Source organism: Lampetra planeri, chromosome 15 (assembly GCF_965212315.1).
Source record: "Lampetra planeri chromosome 15, kcLamPlan1.2.h2, whole genome shotgun sequence".
NCBI lineage: Eukaryota > Metazoa > Chordata > Hyperoartia > Petromyzontiformes > Petromyzontidae > Lampetra > Lampetra planeri.
Window position 1 is genome coordinate 11,983,671 of NC_136121.1, and position 19,738 is coordinate 12,003,408.

Sequence of the window (19,738 nt, forward strand, 5' to 3'; positions counted from 1 at the left end):
CGCCTCATCCTGACGCGCTCCTTCGAGCCAAGCCAAGGGCTCATCGGCCAGTAGCGTCGCGGGCTCCGTTAATGCGCACTGATGCCGGCCGACAGCCGAATGCATTACGTAGTCGCCGCTTTCCTCCAATTGCTCCACTACGTGCTGAAGTCACCGGCGAGATGCCTCGCCCCGGCACGCAAACCCCACCCCCGCGAGCCCGCGCGCTGCACGCAGCTCCCGTCACCCCCCCCCCTCCTGCGAACCGCCGCCCTCTCATCCCTCCAACTCCGCACACCTCCCACCACACCCGAGCATCCACCCCCTTTCGCCTCCCTCCTCCTTCTCACTCTCCTCCTCCTCCGCACCGCACGCCCAGCGCCACCCCCCGCGCACACGAGCCCGACTCAGTGTGCGGAGAAGTGCGTTCGGGCTTAATTAAGCAGTGGCCCCGGCGTCTGGGATACAGAAAAAGCGTGAGAGAGAGAGAGAGGAAGGGGGGGGAAAGAAGCCACACAGCCCCGGCGCCTGCTCGGCGCACAGGCCCGGGGATAGGGAGAGAACCCATACGGCAAGAGGAGGAGGGAGGGAGGGAGGAGAGGCAGCGCGTCCCGCGCGCGCCCTGGAGAGATAATGTGCCGCGCGTTCGGAGCGATCGTCTCGTCCACTCGTGGCGCCCATCTCCACCACAAGTGAGGACATTTGCGCGAACGGGAGGGGAGCACACGCCGGCGCTGCTGCTACCAGGTGAGACGATCCCGCGTTCATGCGCAAAGGCGCGCGCGTTCTGGCCGAACCGCGTGAACACTCGTGCGTTATCTTCATTCTCATCGTCGTCATCGTCTGTTACCACAGTTCACGGCGCCGTGGCATGTGTTACACACATGTGTTACACATGTGTGCAACACATGCCATCGGTGAAATACTGTATCGGCTACCGTCTCCGTTTAACGCTTTGTTAGCATCACTATAATAAACATCATCACCATCATCACCATCATCATCTCGCACCGCACCCCGCGGTCGGGGTACAGATTCCTCCCTACGCGTCTGTGCGCACATCGCTTGCGCGGTGTTTTCGCCGCTCCCTCAACTCGCCGCTCCTTCATTCACAAGCCACCCCCATTAACGTCTGGCTCCACGACGAGAAATGCGCTGATGTTCGTCGTCGCGAAGAAACGGCCCTGTCGAATAACATCACGAAAAAAGTTGAGGGGGGGAGGGGGTGGGAAAAAAACATCGCGTAAAGGGACTTACGAACGAATGCGTGTTGCGTGAGCCGGCGAATTTATATTAAAAATAAACGGCAAGTTCGCGATTCGCGAGCGCGGAGGAGAGCGGCGTCGATGATAAATTCTGTGCGACCAAAGCGAAATTACGGGGGGCGTTATTGATGGTGTATACTTACACGATGGGGGGAACGGGGGGCGTTCGTTGCCGCTTCGCTGATGTGGGTTCTCCTCTCTTTTCGTCGGCGCGCGTGAGTGTTTTTAATCGCTACCTTTACATTCCTGAGATTGTCTCGCCGTGTTGGATGGAGCGCCCGGTTCGCGTTACAATTATCATCACAATCATCATCATCATCACTAACGTCATGAGCATCGCTCGGGTCGATAGCTCTGTTAAATTGCGCCTCTCAACTCAGCGATGCATTTCCTTCCTACCTTAAAATAAGAGAAAACAAAAAAAAACCCACACGCACACACCTTAGCCTGATCTTGATTTTCTCGTCTGGCGATTCCTTATCATTTACGTCTCATTCGAAAGGCACGTGTAGCGCAGCGGGCACGAGCATAATTGGTAAAATCGCAGACATTTATTTCCACCCAGCGAACGCGCAGCACCCGCGATGATGATGATGATCTCCGTGACGCTGCCTCTAACGCACGCGACGTCCGTACGACGCACGGCGCATGGCAATTAAAATATAACGCATACAGTGTGCGTGCATATGGCTTTGCTTGCGTTAGTCCACAAAAAAACGGCCACGTGCCATCTGCAATAACTGACGGCGAGAGTTTGGCGGATTTATAGTGACGCAGGGCTAACGGTGCTTTTTGACTCGCCCCGTGTTCCCGGAGGCGCGGCGTCCGTGTGTTGTGTGCGCGCGCTCAGATGAGCCTGAGCGCACTGGATGAATGTCCACACCGTCTCTTGCTCGGTGTGCAGCGCGCGTGAGCAGACAGCCAAGGCAAGGAGGAGCGCTACTCTTCGCCCGGTTGGGGGGTCTGGGAAGGGCCCCCCCCCGCCCACGCACACACACCCTGAAGTGCCGTGGATGCTCCAGCTGAGGTTCGGAAAGTCGACGAGCCTCCCCCGCTGGGCCGGAACTGAAAGCGGCGACCAGCAGCCGGTCATGGCCAGCGGGTACGGGGCGTGGGCGGCACGCCCCGGCTGGCTGCCGCCGCCGCCGCTGCTGCTGGTGCCGCTGCTACTGCTGCTGCTGCTCTCCAGGCTGTCGAGCGCCGAGGAGTTCAAAGTGAGCTACCGAGTCGCCGAGGAGCTACGTGAGGGCGCCTTCATAGGCAACCCGAGCGTCGACCTCCGGCTGGCGGACTACAACCTCGAGCTGACCTACAAGGTGATGTTGTCCAAAGCCGAGGACGCGGCGCCCCCGCTGGTGCGGGTTAACCCGCGCACGGGGGAGCTCTTCGCCGCGGGGCGCAAGATGGACAGGGAGGCCCTGTGCGGGGGTCAGGACCCGGGCGACGAGTGCCACGTGGACGTGCAGGTGGGCGTCTTGCCCGTGCTGCCCGGGCCCTTCTTCAAGCTCATCGAGGTGCGCATCAACGTGGAGGACATCAACGACAACGCGCCGGCCTTCGCGGCGCCCGTGCTCACGGTGTCCGTGCCGGAGAACGCGCCGGCGGGGAAGCGTTTCCCGATACAGCCGGCCAACGACCCCGACAGCGAGGCCAACGGCGTGCGCCGCTACGAGCTGCTGCCCAGCGACCCGGCGACGGTCAGCACATTCGAGCTGAGCGTCACCGAGACGGCCGATGGCGAGAAAGTGCCTTACCTGGTGGTGCGCAAGAGCCTGGACCGCGAGGAGCGGCAGCTGTACGAGATGAATCTGCGCGCCGTGGACGGGGGCTCGCCACCCCACTCGGGTTCCGCCGTGCTGCGCATCAACGTCACCGACACCAACGACAACAGCCCCGTGTTCGACCAGGCGGAGGTGAACGTGGAGATCCCCGAGAACTCGCCGGTGGGGACCCACGTGGTGCAGCTGCACGCCTCCGACCGCGACGCGGGCTCGAACGCCGAGGTGGTGTACCGCCTCGGCACGAGCACAGGCGGAGCCGGGTCGGGCCAGGGCGGAAAGCGCCTCTTCCGCCTCGACCAGAACAGCGGACTGGTGACGGTCAACGGGCTCCTCAATCGCGAAGAGAGCCCCGTTTACCGCATCATCATTCTGGCCACCGACAAAGGGCCCGAGCCCGTGCCAGCGACAGCCACCGTGACGGTGACCGTGACCGATGTGAACGACAACTCGCCCACCATCGAGATAAGGGACATCGTCGCACCCGTCAACGGTGTGATCTACATCTCAGAGGCGTCGCACGTCAATCTCCCTGTGGCGCTTATCACGGTTTCAGACCCAGACATCGGTGCCAATGGTGCAGTGACGTGCTACATCTACAATCCGGAAGTTCCATTTCAGCTCAAAAAGTTAACCTACCCAAACCAGTACCTTCTGGAGACACGGGAGACTCTGGATTACGAGACAAAGAACGAGTACGTGGTGCAGATAAAGGCAGCCGACGCAGGAGCGACGAGCCTCTCTCGGACAATGTCGGTCACAATCAAATTGCTTGACAGCAATGATAATGCCCCGGTGTTTACAGAGCCAACATACAAGGTATCCGTCCCTGAAAACAACGTGATTGGAAAACACCTGATCACTGTCAGCGCCACTGACAGAGACATGGACAAAAATGCAGAGATGGTTTACTTTTTGGGACCAGATGCACCCACGATGTTTCACATGGACGCAGAAACGGGCATCATTTCTCTGACCGAGCAGCTGGACAGGGAAAAAAAGGCGAATTACTCTTTCACCATCCTGGCTAAGGACCAGGGCATACCAGTGTTGGAGGGCAATGCGACCGTCATCGTGAATGTCCTCGACGTGAACGACAACAGGCCTCGATTCAGCCTGGCCGAGTTTGACTTCTACGTGAACGAGAATGTGCCCAAGCACAGCACCGTTGGCATGGTGACGGTGGCCGACTCGGACGAAGGGGAGAACGGACGCGTCCGCCTCTCCATCCTCGGCACGGACAATCGGCAGCTCTTCAGCATCGACCCGGAATCCGGCATGATCCGCTCAAACGTGGGCTTCGACAGGGAGCAGAGGCACTACTACGTGCTGGAGGTGCAGGCGACAGACGGAGGGGAGCCCGTGAGATCCTCCACGGTGAAGGTGGTCATTCACGTCATGGACATCAACGACAACTCGCCCATCGTGCTCATGCCGCCTTCCAACACCACCTACAAGTTCGTCGTGCCGCGCACGCTGCCCGGCACGATCGTGACCGAGGTTTCTGCCGTCGACAACGACGCCGAGATCAACGCGGAGCTGCGGTACCACATCGTCGGCGGGAACCCGCACAATTTGTTCCACATCGACCCCGTGATAGGAAACATCACGCTGATGGAGCCCCTGACGGAGATGCACCACGGCCTGCACCGGCTGGTGGTGCGCGTGAGTGACATCGGGATCGCGGTGCAACATCACGCCGTGGCCTTGGTGCACGTGTTTGTCAACGAGACGCTGGAGAATGCCACGTACATAGAGTGGCTGATTGCCGGCAGCCTGCAGACACCTCTGGACACGGACGTCGCTGGCTTTGGCAGGCGCGAGCAAGAGGACAATAAGGTGCTGCTTTTGGCAGCCGTGTTGGCCGGGGTCCTGGGAGTTGCCCTCATCGTGTTGCTGGGTGTCCTGGTGCACCGCTGCTATTGCAACCGGCGCAAGGGCGGGGGTGGGGGCATCGTGAGGGCCAAGCACGGTGGGCAAGAGTGGCTCTCCCCGACGCAGGAGAAAAAGCACAGCAACGGCGGCAAAAATAACAAGAAGTCGGACAACAGGAAAAAAAAGAAGCACGCGAACGGCGCTCCGTTCAGCATAGCGATCGAAGCGAGCAAAAATTCTGAAGACCCAACGTATCAGACGATTAACGAGGCCATGAGTTGGGGGCACGAGTCCGATGCCCCCAGCCCCATCTACGGGCTCGGTGGCGGAGGAGGCGGTGGCGACGGGGTGGCCACGACCTTCAAGCCCGGCTCGAGCAGCGGCACCGTTGGTGGCGGCGGCAGTGGAGGAGGAGGAGGGGGAGGAGGAGGGAGCAACGGCGGAGGCGGCGGTGGGTCCGAGAGCCCCGACCTGGCGCGGCACTACCGCTCGACCTCGCCCGTCACGCCCGTTAGCCTCCCCCAGGCCACGCAGCAGACTCCCACCGCGGGGAAAAAGTACGGCGTCATCCAGGAGCTCCCAGTGGCCAACACGTTCGTGGGCAGCGGCGGAAGTGGCGTCGGTGGCGTCGGCGGCGCTGGGAACGGGGCCTGTGCCGGCGGAGGCAACGGGGGAAACGACTGCATGTCGTCCAAACGCTCGTCCATCAGCTCGGAGCACTACAGCCACTCGGAGACGGAGTGCAGCTCGCAGAGTGGTGGGAACAACAGCAGCGGCGGTGGCGGCGGTGGCGGTGGCGGCGGTGGCGGCTGCGGTGGTGGCGGAGGTGGCAACAACAAAGGCGGGGGTCAGCGCTACAACAGACAGGTATTTAAAAGCGTTATTACAATGCCACGTGTGCGCACGCACCCCCGCGCCCACCGCATCTCACGCGCGAGCGGCGAAAATAGAAAGGGTTACGGATCGTCGGCTCATGACCCAGGGCTGCTGTACCATCGACCGCTTGCCGTTATTAATGAGCCAGTGAGGGATAATAAAGCAGAGGCAAGGCAATAAGTATGTAGACTTGTAAAGGAGCCGGTTCAGATTAATGTGCCGATTTAATTTTGTTACACATCCCACGGTCATGGAGGCCTCAAAAGCTGAACATCGCTCGCCAAAAGTGGTGACAGAAATGGCCGCTCAACTGAGAACGGTGACCTCACAATTTCACGCGAATAACTGCAGGCGCAGTACATTATTACCACGTGGTAAATAATGCAGATGGTACGACGTGCAACGTGTTAATGGCAGTTTGTGTTTTGACCATGAAAAAAAAATTACGCAATATGTTGCTGGATTTAACCTTAATAAGAGCTGTCAAGTCGAATTACAATTAAATGACCATCGTGGCATTCTTATTGAGGTAGGCAGAGTAATTCCCTCTGGGATCTGATTCACGGTGCAGCAGGTGTTAAGTGATACTTTGGCAAGCTTATAACGGTTGCTTTGAATGGGATTGACACTGAGTATAATTCATTCAAGACATCACACCCAATTTTGCAAATGTCAGTCGTACCGCTGTGCACCTTATCAGTTCCAAAACAGTGTTGGACACATGCATGCTGACCCTCTTCTTTATGTTACACCAACACACTTTTTCAAGAAGGAGTCTTACACGGCTACGGGTGAAAGGAACTAGTCAAGATGACTGAAAGGCATTTGATCCATTTGCAGCACAAAGGGGAGCTTGAATGGCGTGATGGATGGTGGGAACAATAGATTATGGAGCTGTTACTTTGCCTGATGAGAAGATTTTTTTTTCGTTTCCCCATCCAACAAGCTTCCACCTTCTCAAATTGCTATCGCAGCCGAACAAAGACACGACGAACAGAGACGGTGGAACAAAGAGGAATAGAATAATTAAATTAGGATTTAGGTGAGAGAGAGAAAATCTTGAAATTACAAAAAAAAAAATTCAATGCTGTCTACATTTTTTGTTTCCCTGCAAATAATTTGGGGGGGGGGGGGGGGGGTGAGGGGCGGGGGTTAATGTAAGGCAATGCAGAGATAATTAATGTCATCAGTGTTGAAGTGAGGAGGAAGGGCATTACGAGAGGGCTCCTGGCAATGTGCGGCAGCACCGCAGGAAGGGCGTGCGCGAAGTGGATGGAGAGAGCAGCGCTCGGCATGTGGTGGTCGGAGGCGGCGTGAGGTCACACCACCCGGCTGTGACGCAAGCCAAATAGCCTGACCCCTGGAGGATTGGGAATTGGTGGTGGGGGGGGGAAGTGAGTGGGTGGGGTGGGGGCTGAATTGGTGAAATAATCGAGATCATCACGACGTACCCACAAACAATCTTTGCGTTTTCCTGCTCCCAGTTCCTATACATCGTCGTGATAACATGTAGAGCATGTTACTGTCACATACAAAATCTCCAGCAGAATGAATGGCGACACCGCAGTTAGTTGATTGGCATGTCATGTGTGGTGGTGGTTAATTGGAGGATACCTCCACCTCCTCGAAGACATCTGGAAAATGTTGGAACAATAGGCCAAATACGCTCTAGGAGAGAGCGCTTTCTCTCGAGCTGTCTCTTGACCTCCCTTCTAAGGGAGATCCTTCCGCTAGCAGTGGCGTGAACAAGATGTTGCAGGGCTGCACCTTCACCTTTCATGCACAATCCACAGCGTAATTTAGCCATGCTCTCCTCACGTTCTGATTTCCCTGCACATATTAGCATACACGAGATGGTCACTGTGTGTTGTAAAGGACTACATTGCCTTTGTAGAGGAGCAGTCTCATTGGAATAGTTGAATTGCTCAAAGTACTAACTGCTGGTGCCCGTTTTTTTTTTTTCCCTGCAGAGAATTCACGGATAATTTATATAAGGCAATGCAGAGATAATGAATTTAATCGGTGTTAAGATGAGGATGAAGGGCATTACGAGAGGGCACCTGGCAATGCAGCACTCCGTGTGACGTTCAGACGTTTGATGTAAAAATGGATGGGAGCAGTGCCAAAGTGCTAAGCGCACTGCACGATAAACCCAACGACCTGGGTTTGATTCTCGGTTAATTTGGAGCTTTCGTGACTGCATGAATTACTCTTTGGTTCTTTCGGTAAAAGTCACGTATAAAGAGAAAATAATAAATTAAATTAAATACTAGCATACGACGTTTCGATTGCAACACAAGCAATCATCATCAGGTATAAATGAAATAGAAACACAAATCTAGTATACTTAGAAATGTAATGTAATACAACAGAGAGTCGGATGACATAACAGTCAACACCCTACCTGGTTGATTACGTTCTTCCTGAGAATGCTGATGATGATTGCTTGTGTTGCAATCGAAACGTCGTATGCTAGTGTTTAATTTAATTTATTATTTTCTCTTTATACGTGACTTTATCGAAAGAACCAAAGAGTAATTGATTCTCGGTGTTGGCTGTCGTCGGTGGCGAGTGACATTGGACACTGGTTCTACCCACCCCCCACCTTCCCCTACAGCAACCAGTACTGACTGACATGGTGGATTGGCAAACAACAACAACAATATATTGTGATCATTACCGAGGATAACACAATACAGGGCAGTCTATCCATATTCTATGTTTGTTTATATGAAGAGAGAGAAACTGTAAATAGGCTGTGAAGACACTATGTGTACGATAAGTATAACATTCACAAGCCTCTAAAAAATGTTGTGCCGCCATTGTCAGGAAGAATACATGAATTATACGTCATCATAAAACTGTTGATCATCTAAATGTAAACACAATTCCCACTTCCATAACAAAAAAACGTACAATAATGCTCATTTAAAATAATGCTGTGTACATAAAAGACGGTTTCATTGTTTATGTATAGTATATTTATCGTGTGTTTATTAAACCGGGCTTCTATTCGAAGGGAGTGGCTGACAGTAAACATAATTTAGCGCGCGCATCTCCTACATTTCAAGAGCAAAACTGCGGCTAATGGACGGCAGTTTGTAGCATATTTATTGCATATTTATTAAATCGGGCTTGCCATTAGAAGGGAGTGGTTGACAGCAAACATCATTTGGAGCGCGCATCTCCTACATTTCAAGAGTAAAACTGCGGCTAATAGACGGCAGTTACACGGTGCTCTGTTCAGCCTTCACAGTTGCATACTGCTCCCCCTTAACCCCTCGGCAGCAGAGCTGTGATTTGAGGCCAAATCATGCAGAAAACGTCCGCCGGGGATGGGCACAGAACAACACCGGAGTAACCGTGCATTATTTGACTGACTGCCTCGCAGGATTTCTGACTGTTCAGGCGTGTACTTGTGCGGTTGTAAGTGCGTGCCGCGTACAAGGGCAGCATATTTCATTCATGGACGCAATCAACATAAATGCGGGGTGGCCGGGCGGAGACTCGGTTTTTGGGGCTCGCGCGAGGGGTAGGTGGGGGCCTTTCAAAGGGCCCCCTGGCCTACCACAAAGGGTTAAAATGTATTCATAATTTTGGCTCGAATCAGCGGCCTCTAATTAGATCCCATGCACTCGCTTCCTGTGATCCGTCCGCAATTTGCGCAAGAGATGCGTCACCGCTCTCGCCAGGGATGTTGAGGACGGCTGTCCATTAACCGCATGGGGAGCGCAGGGGAGTTTGCTGTGTCTGCCTCATGAAACTATCTCTCTCTACATTTCTGTTTTGTCTGTTTTTTTTGTTGTAAACGATACTTGCAAAACAAAACTCATAAGCTTGTTTTATTACCCTGATGTGGAGCATTGTGGCACAATGTTTGTTGCAAGTGTACAAGAGGTTTGGGAGGAGTAAGAGTTCATGATTAGGTTCAGTGTAACATCCACAAAATTTTGTGTTAAAATGCATATGGAGCAGTTGGGGTTTTCTTCGCTGGTGAGCTTTATGGGATTATATTGGAAACCACCTCAGCCGCATGTGTAACGAAAGGCAGATGAGGGTATAGATGTAATTTAAAAAGGGTTGCCACTTTAAAGCATGGCTCGGTTGACTTGCCAAGAAGAAAATTAAAGCCCGCCAGGCTTGAGGTTAAATTGTCTGCCAGTGCACCAGAATGATATCACGCTCACACACATAGACAATGATGCCCATTTAGCTTCATAGAAGAGGGCAATTTGCCAACACCTATTTAGGCCGATGTAGTCGTGTGGTCAGCACCAAACCCAGCCATGTTGTCTCCGCAATCCTCAACTTGACACACTGTTCCAAGTACTTTAGTCTACGGAGATTTAAGTTGGCTCAGGTCTGGTTCACACATGAATTTAAATTGGCGTTGTGCATAGCTAGGAACTGAACCTGAGAAGTTGAGATAATATTTCGGTGTACTAACCACGACACTGAGCACCAATACATATATCCTCCTAAGGGGCCGTCCATAAATGACGTAACGCACCTGGGGGGGGGTAAGACATTTGTGACGATGTGTGACGAGGGGGGGAGTTTGAGAAATGTGACGTCATTAAAATGCGCAACTTTAAATAAATATAGACAACACGTTCTACTTAATCAAATAGACTTTTTAATAAATGTTGTCTCCTACAACATCAGAGTGCAGCGCCACATTAAATACGCACTACAATGACAATAGTTTAAAGCGATTTGAAGCATGTTTTATATTTGGGGGGGGGCAGAGCTTTGTGACGTCATATTTAAGGGGAGGTCTGACTTTTTGTGACGCCGTGTGACGAGGGGGGGGGTCAAAAATCGTCCAAAATTGCGTGACGTCATTTATGGACGGCCCCTAAAGGCTTTACCTTCACCCCTGGGGAGAGTGCTTTTAGCGTGCACTTATGAAGGCCAAAAAATAATGCACAAGACGGGGTGATGCATTCAGCACCACACCCGGCTGCCCTGGTGTCCTCAGCGCTGATGTTTGCACCCAGCACGAGGGACCTATTTAGGGCTGAATCAACCTAAGGAATGGCCCAGGAACGGTTCAAATAATCGCCACTTGTGTTGGCAGTAGCGCAGTGCGATAGCCGCACCGCCGCCCCTTCGCCCGCACTGATTACATCTACACACACCGATACACACACACACCTGCGGTAGGAAAGTACTTGCTAGCATCTTCACTGCTTCTTGAAAGTCAATGTTTATGGGCGTGGCGTTTGCCATCCATTGTTGCTGTCCGCCAGACGGCCCGAGCGCTCGCTCACGTATTGATGCATCGTCGTCTTTATTGGGTAAGAAACAAAAAAACTAATTCCACGACGGTGCTTAACAATTTTTTTTAACGAACAAATATCTCTTCTTGTTTTTTTTCCCCTCCTCCTCCTCCTCCATCGTGTGGGTGTTGGCCTCAGTAGTAAAGTCCTGCCTTCCTACGGCGCAAGCGTTGTTGCGTGCAATCCATCCTGCGCTAAATCAATACTCCTGTGCAGCATCGTTCATAGGCAGGAGGTTGGCTTGGCCGGTTGGATTGGTGGTGGTGGGGGTGAATAAATAAACTTGAAAAAAAAAATTCGACATATGCCTGGATTGCAGAGACACTGGGCAAGTAATTCCCCTTGCCATTGAGTCAAGTTTATACGATCAATTGGAAACTATGCTCTCACTTTATTGACTGGCCAAATCATGCTTGGTCCGCGAAAGAAGTGTTATTAATTAATGTATGGTATTAAACCATACCGACATTTGGCATATATTTTGTATTGTTATACAGTCGCGAGGATTTAACGCTCTGGTATTTATGTAACAGACATACTTAATGTTTTATTAACAGGAAACTTTATTTGTAGTTACATATGCGCGTATGTATTGTATCATAAATACACTTTAGTCCCAGTTTTTTGGGTCCCTTTGCCATCAGAAATACATTTAATTGAACCTTATTGTCAATGCAATCAGGCAAAGACATTGCAAAGATGCAGCCCTGCAATTGCTGGCTGATGTTACTGCTGGCAGAAGGGCCACCACTAGACGGAGCTTTAGAGAGCCCCGCGAGAGGGTACTTTAGCCTACTCTTAGTTCTTTCGGTAAAGTCACGTAGGTAAAAAATGAAATTAAAATTTATAAAAAATAAAAATATTGTTTTTATTTTTTATTAATTTTAAAAAATATTGTTTTAATTTTTTATTAATTTTAATTTAATTTTTTACCTACGTGACTTTACCGAAAGAACTAAGAGTATGAATCATTGCAGTCACGAAAGCTTCAAATCTAGAAATACTTTAGCCTACTCTTCCACGGCTGGCCACACATCTTGTGAAAGGTGGTAGTTACCCACATTTTACCCCACCACACGCGAAGTTGCCGATCGACTAACTGTGCTGTGCCCATTTATACCGCTGGGTGGATCGAGGGAGCGGGAGGGAATTAAGAAACGTTCGTTTCAACTGCCACGCTGGGCGATTGAACCGGTGACCACTGTATTGCAAGTTCAGTGCAATAGCCGTGACACCACGGCAACGTGTATTTTTTTTTATTGTAATTGGTAACAGTTACATTTTTCCCCCATTTGCTTTAGCCCATTACAGTATTTCTTAGCGGACAGCTTGGCTGCTTCGGCTGCACATGTTAAGCATTTCTCTGCTGTACATTCCTGTGGTTTAAGCACTTCATATACACTGATTAGACACAAAGCTCTCTCTTATTTTATTTCCATCTCACAATCCCAGTTCTGTTTCACTTTCTACTGGAATGTTTATACAAGTGAAAACTATTTTTTTAACGGGAGAAAGAAAATAGCCAAAAAGCTAGTTGGACTGGCATATCAAATGTTTCCTCAGCTGGTATTTTTTTTCCTTTTCTCAGTGTTGTCCAGGAGTAATTCCCGTTTTATTCACCTGCTTTTAACGGCCATAAAACCCAGTGTCCTCCGCTTGTGTCCCTGCAATTTCCTTGCCAGGAACACGTAGTGATACGGTGTCAGATAAAGTGGTGGTTATCAGAATCACAATGCAGGCAAGACAACAAAATTATGATTTTGGATGACACATTTCACTGCTGTACTGTGATTGACTTTGATGTATGATGCACATATAGTGCACAATACTAAATAAGTTACCAAACAATGGCAGTTTAATTATGAGCAGAGTTAGCTGTAGCAGCCTTTGAATTATTTTAAGGGGGGGGGGGATATTTTAATTGAAGAATTGTTAAATATGTCCGACTGTACCTATGCCAATCAAAACTCCGCTCATCAATTTGTGAATCGCCAAGTGTTTGTGAAACACTCCTAACATGCGTATCATGCAGTTGCACTCAAAACAAACACGCGTGTGATTGGCTAGAAACATAAAACGGTTACCATATGGTGTGGTCTGTGTGGGGAAGACGGGCTACAGCCTGCGGATAGGTCACCTTTAAAAGTGTGGGCAGCACTGCTTTGGGTATATTCACTCTGTAAGCGCAATGAAGAAGCCCTCCAGGGTTTTTGGCTATTTGTACCTCAGGACCACCAGATAATCCATGTGTTTGTTTGGTGCTGTAATGTTTTGGGTTGAAAAAGAATTAAGAGAGGATATGCAAGATGGGGGGAATATAGAGAGGGGGGAAAGCAAGCCAGAATTGAGTAAGTGGATGTTCATTGTAGTCAAGATAAACACTGATGAAATGGTCACAGCAAGAAAACATTAACCCCCTCTTTTTTCCTGAGTGTTCTCCAATAAACAAGAAAGATTTGTTTTAATAATACACAAACTTCAAAGCAAACCGAGGCGACAGCCCAAAGCAGCGCACCAATATAACTTTAATTTCTAACCCATAAAACACTTGTATTAATGTGTCAGTTCTGTTTAGATTGCTTGAGGAAATGAACGTGACCCTTCGTAGGCCAGGATGTAAAATGTGCTAATGCAGAAATGTTATTTACAAATTCCTGAGTTGCAGTCGGGGGGGGGTGCTTTTCATTTTTGTGCAATTTGTTTGAACTTTCATGGCATGACAGCCCTGAAAAAAAATACGGCAAAAAATGCGAGGTGGGGAAAGTCATGCTGTGCACGCAATTGCACGGGTCCCGTCGTGCGTGCAAAGTTTTTTTTTCTGTGACGAGCGAGCGAGCAAGGGCATTTTTCTTCCGGCACGGTGCTCTTCGCAAACACATTAATCAAAAATCTCACAAACCATTATGACAAGCCCACACACACACAATAGCCCGAGTGATATTTAACACTTAATGGGGACTCCCGAGAAAAATTACCAAGCAACACGAAATGGCATGGCGTGCATTCGGAATACATTACGGAGTCACCCAGCTCCATTTCAGTAAATAATTAAATAACTTTTGTAAATACGTGCTGCTTGGAGTTTTATTATCACAACCACACAACGGAAAAAAATATATGAAACGACTGCAGATTCTGACAAGTAGTTTATTAGCCTGCTTAATATGTATTTTTTCAATATATCATTCCAGTTTTTTTGTCATGTTGCAGATACTAAGCACCACTAACAACTAAAAGTTGGAAAATATAAAAAGTACAACATTTTAAGAAGTTTTTTTGTTCTTAGGCTTTTACTTTTGAATAGTAAATGCAATCTGATTAACCAATCACGATCCATTGCTTTTACACAATTAACGTTTTATCATATAGCTCCATAGATGCCTGTTCAAATGTTATCATTTTGCCACCCTTCCTGGTGTTGTAGTCATGTAGACACCACACCTGATGTTGCATTCTGCTGTTGGTGTTCGAGTTTCCACTGCTCGGCAAGGACCTCTAACATTCTCCTCCATTCCTTCCTTCCCGTAGATGCCCCTGTCCAGAAATGCCCTCCAAATAATTTGATGTCACCAAATCGTACCGTTGGAACATTTGATATTGGTGCGATTTTAAGAGCGTTTCACAGACCAGTATAGTCTCCCATTAGGGGGCGATGTTGCTTTTAAGGTTTACGCAATTACGTGACTTGCAGACATATTTAAGATTAGGCAAATTTGGACCATGACGCCAGAACACATGGTCTACTCTTATCCAAATCACGCCATGGGATCATTAACGTCCGCTGTAAATCAGACGGTATGTATTAATAGTCATACGCCCGCAGTATTAACCAGGGTGACCGCTGGGTTCCAACCATGAACCGCTGAAAAAAAACGGCGCCACTGCTCACCCATGTCTTCCTCTGCCTGATAATTTCACCCGTTTCTCGTCGGTCATTCTCACGACGTGGCCTGCCCATTTCCACTTGATTTCTCTTGCTTTAACAACAGAAACCAAGCATACTAGTCGAAAGCAATAATTATCCATCTAACCTGACATGACAAGCTAGATGGAACTGATTGCATGAAGGCATGTCATGGCAATGTATTCTGATACATTATTCCAAGCTGCATGACCACTTAATTGCATTTAAAGTACGTGGGTAATTGCAACACGCATAAAAAGTTACGGATAAAATTATATATAAATTTCCAGTCTGCTATTTCGCTGATGGTCTGGCCTTTTCCCACACCCCCTTTAATTACATAATTGGCCAGTAAAAAATCTGTGCTCATATCCAGCGAGCCGCGATTGCACACACAATGGTTCCTTCAGGAAAACAGATGCAAATGTTTAGCCTGAGGCCATCGCAGTAGCTCCCACGAGTTGGACCAAAAAGAGAACAATCCCACTTTGTATCTTTTGGAAATAATTTCCATTCTCAGTTTTTTTCGTTTTCTTCCAGCCAAGACGGCATATTTTTTAAAGTTTCAGATATAAAAGATTATTGTGACAGTATTCTGTCAAATATATTCCCTCAATTTTTCACTATTTAATTGCCATTCTACAATATATTCTTTCAAAATGTTCTTTCAATTCTCAAGTCTATAGAGTGGAAAAAACGTTGACTGGTAGTTAAATGGTAAAAACTGTTTATTTTATTACTTATCAATCTAATAAAACGTATGCTATAAAGGTCATGAAATGGGGGGGAGGTTTTTTGTGCACGTGTCTGTACAAAGAAAGTATCTAAAGGCAAGACTTATGTTGGACTACTGTATGCTTGCTAGATTTAGTTAAAAGGAGAACTGCAAAAAGCCTCTAGTTGTGTGCGAACAACCGTGCGAAAATGACATGTTTGTTGTTTGCCTTTCCTTTGTGGCATTCTTCTCCTTGAGAAGTGAGAGCCTTGCAGGAGAGGTTGTGCATGGCAAATGGTCCATTTAATGGCCAGAGGGAGAAAAGAGGTTTACACAGACAGCTTCTTTTACTTACACTTTTTTTCCTTTACAAAATTCCGCTGCTTGCTGAAAAATGTTGTACATAACAACGGGAAATCACTAAATGCTTTTGAGAGAAAGCATTAAGCATGGGTTTTAATTTCCTGCCGGTTGAAATGTGAAAATGGCGCAGATGTTAGCTGGTGAGTGGCATTGCTCTGTCTCTGGAAATAAGAATTGCATGCCAAATGCATTCTGTGTTTTCTGTTTTGCATTTTACAGATTTAAATCCCCTAATGTTACGTTTTAAATTGGAGGAGTAGAAAAAAAATTGAAGGAAATAAATCAAACTGAGTGAAGAATTTTGTCGGGTATAAATTGGCTCTCATCTCACAATAATGGGAATATTGCTCGGTTGAAACAGCCGGCTACCAATTGCAAATTTTACTTTTTCAATTAAAGGTGTAAGTGAAATATATGAATACGTAGCACAAAACTACTTCAGAAGCAACCAAGTATTTCACTGTATTCAATATTTCTAACAACATTTTACCAACTTTTGTCTCAGATTAAAAGAAATGTTTACGTGGAAAACTGCATAATAATAATTTAGTATTATACATTTTATCTGGTTTGCTTGATATAAATAAAGTGGATGAAGACAACACATTATTTGTAAAACACTCAAAGATGTGGTTGCAATTCACTTTGATATGATTTGAAATTGCTTTTAACACATAACCAGCCTCATTACTGATTACTATTTATTTGTATTTTACCAGATAAGCCTCACTGATCTATATAGCTGTTCTTCAGAAAGGACCTGGCCACAAATTATAGCACAATGAAGTGGCTTACCATGTGGACATTTATAGCAGCCAAATACTCTAAACGCATGTTTCGAAACATGTGGAGGGGAAATCCGGAGGATCTGGGGAAAAATCAACCCAACCACGCGGAGAGAGACATGCAAACTCGACAATATGCGGGCATCAGAGTCGGGATCAAGTCCACGACCTCCTGTATACCAAGCGAGGTAGTTAACATCTCGCCACTGCGGCACCCCTGAAAATTACAATTAGCAAAGAGGACGCCACACATTGTCCCTGAGCTTTAATTGTGGTTTTCAGAAATAAGTTTCAGGCGACAAATGTACCCTTTGATTCCATCACGTACGTGCCAACCCTGTGGGGAATTTCTAGAGAGGGGGGGGATGCATAATTTCGAATGCAGCATTGTGAGCCCGGCCACAGGGACGTGGTCGTTTCTTCCCGTGGCCCTCGTGAAACCGCCAGCATGCAACACAAGTGATGTGCCAATGCTGTTCTGTTGTCAGCGGTGCAATAGCACAAATAAGTAAAGACACTCAAAATATCTGTCATCAATAATAATAATGTGGCTTTAAAAGAGAAAAATAGAGAATGGGTGACGTTTTGAGCACATGGCCCTTCTCCATAGAAATTAAATGTATGGGCACAGCTCTGAAAAAGACGTTCAATATTTTCCTCGTGGAGAGAAAAGATAAATGTGCCGTACAGTGCAGGCATTGTTTATAGCTACAATGCAACCTCCAAGATTTAAAAGTTTTTAATAGATGTGAACTAATTGGTGTGGCACTGGGGAGAAGAAATGTGAAAAGAGAGGTTAATAAATAAATAACATTTTAAAGCCATGATATGAAACAGCCTCTAGCCCAGGGCTATGGCAGATAGCATCGCATGATGGAAAACAGATTTTGTGAATGGGCCCTTTAAGCATTGGCTGCCTTATGACAAAGCATATAGCCAATCTGCAAGAAACACACTTTCTGCCCTGTTTCACTGCCAATGCATCTATTGTGCTCTGTCGGTAGTATCAGTCTGATCATGTTTCTGTTTAATAGAAGATTTGCCTGTATTGCGACACAGTAACTTGCAAGTGGCTGACATGTCACAGTTTGCCCATTCGGCTTCCAAAGCAGCTTTGCGTTAACGTTGCATTAGAGTAGCAGCAAGTTTAAATATTTTTGCCTTTAAATTATACCCCCTATTAGGCCTGATAATTACAGTGCTCCATTTTCACATGAGTCTACAATATAAATGCCAAGTTTTATACAACATACACTCTGCATAAGCATTGGATATAACAGCTTTACACTTTTATTAAATACATTGGCTGACAGTTGCAATGAACATTCAGTTTTCTTTGTAATGCAACTCCTTTTGGTGTCAAACAAAATATTATAAATTAAAATTAATGTTCCCGTGGATTAACAGCTGCGCATACTGATAAGGTTTTTTTTTTCGTTAGCGTTTAGTGCTAAGCAGCATTGGAATTCGGGAATCCTCGTCTGGCTACCCTTAAGGAGGGGATCCACAGAGTGCTATTCAGTGAGGGCTATATAAAGCCTTGACATCAATATGTTGGTGTTAATAGAAACGATTACGTCTTTGCTGTTTAAAAGCCACACGCTGTCCATACAGATACAGGTAGTAACATAGACGCTCTGTCAGCTGGTACAGATTCCCTGAGACGCTTGTCACAACATGTGCGAGGGTCAAAGACCCAGCAGCCAAATACACTCGCAAAAATTCCTGCTACTAAAGCAGCAACAGTGGCAGGAACAACACGATATCATACCTAACCAAGGGGTGAGGAGGGTGGCCACATTGCTTGGTGCCGGCATAACTGATTGCCACAAATGAACCTCAATACCTCGTTGATTTCGTCAAGGAGCACAAACCATCACGCAAACTCCGTTCATCCTCGCAGCAACAGCAGCAACATCGAACGAAGACAGTTACCACTTCGGGCGCTTTCAGATGCACTTCTGTGGCCGTCTGGAATGCTCTTCCTTCCGATAGTAGGCAGATACTGGAGCTATGCACTTTTAAACCTAGATTTAAAATGTATTTCTTTAAAACTGCTTTTTGTGTGTAGTTGTCCTTTTCCCGCACCTCCGATTAGCAAGGTTGGGTACGTAGGGTGTGAAAGAAGTTCAACGTGCATACATACGTACGAACATACGAACTGTCTTTTGCTGTGCTTTTGGTTGGACAATTGACCCAAACTGCCCTCCCCCCACCTCAACCTAAATCCATCGCCTCCCTCTCCCCTTGTCCCTGTTCACTGCAGGCCATTTCCTCTTTATTTGTGGGCCCTAAACGTGGCGTGAATAGGCACCAGACAGATGGGTTGCTCGCACCTTCTGAGCAACAATGAGGGCCCTTGTGAGTGCAGTGAAAGCAAAGTGGATGGAAGCTCATCATCACGGGCTCACACACAGGGGGGGAGAAAAAAAAACGGCCGGCCGGTCTGAGAAAAACACACATGCACACGCAGGCAATTACCAACACATGCACACACTTTACTCTCACGCTCTCCTAAGCAAATGCTGCTCCGAAATGAGGATCATATGGCCAATTTTCAAATACCTCCAGTGTCCGTTCTTTGCGCAGATTAAAGTCAATATTCAAAAGCAGCGAACCCTCGGTAACTGCTTTTTTTTTAAGTGCACGATGCCAACGGCAAACGTTAACAAGTGCATTGCTGTCCCCGGTGACCTCAAATCTTTGCGCGATCGCCAACAGAGATGAAACAAATGTGTACGGATTATGGCCCGTTCTCTCGGAATAATGAATCACGGTGGTTGCAACGGAGTCAATCAATGATCATGGCAGAAAATGCAATTAATTTCTCGCTGTCTCGCTGTTTGCCTCATTTACAGCCTACACAAACAACTCGATTCCTTTGCGTGAGGGCAACAACAACAACAAAACAATCAC

At 47.9% G+C, this 19,738-nt stretch overlaps 1 protein-coding gene across 1 annotated transcript in view; it reads left to right on the forward strand.

Moving 5' to 3' along the window:
* The first annotated feature begins 359 nt into the window (after positions 1 to 359).
* Positions 360 to 19,738, forward strand: part of LOC144722732 (protocadherin-9-like) — a 62,027-nt gene continuing 42,648 nt past the window's right edge. The window contains exons 1-2 of the mRNA XM_078601082.1: positions 360 to 726; positions 2,149 to 5,764. Of these exons, the coding sequence (XP_078457208.1) occupies positions 2,258 to 5,764 (3,507 nt within the window). The 5' untranslated portion in view covers positions 360 to 726; positions 2,149 to 2,257. The remainder of the gene's footprint in view (positions 727 to 2,148; positions 5,765 to 19,738) is intronic.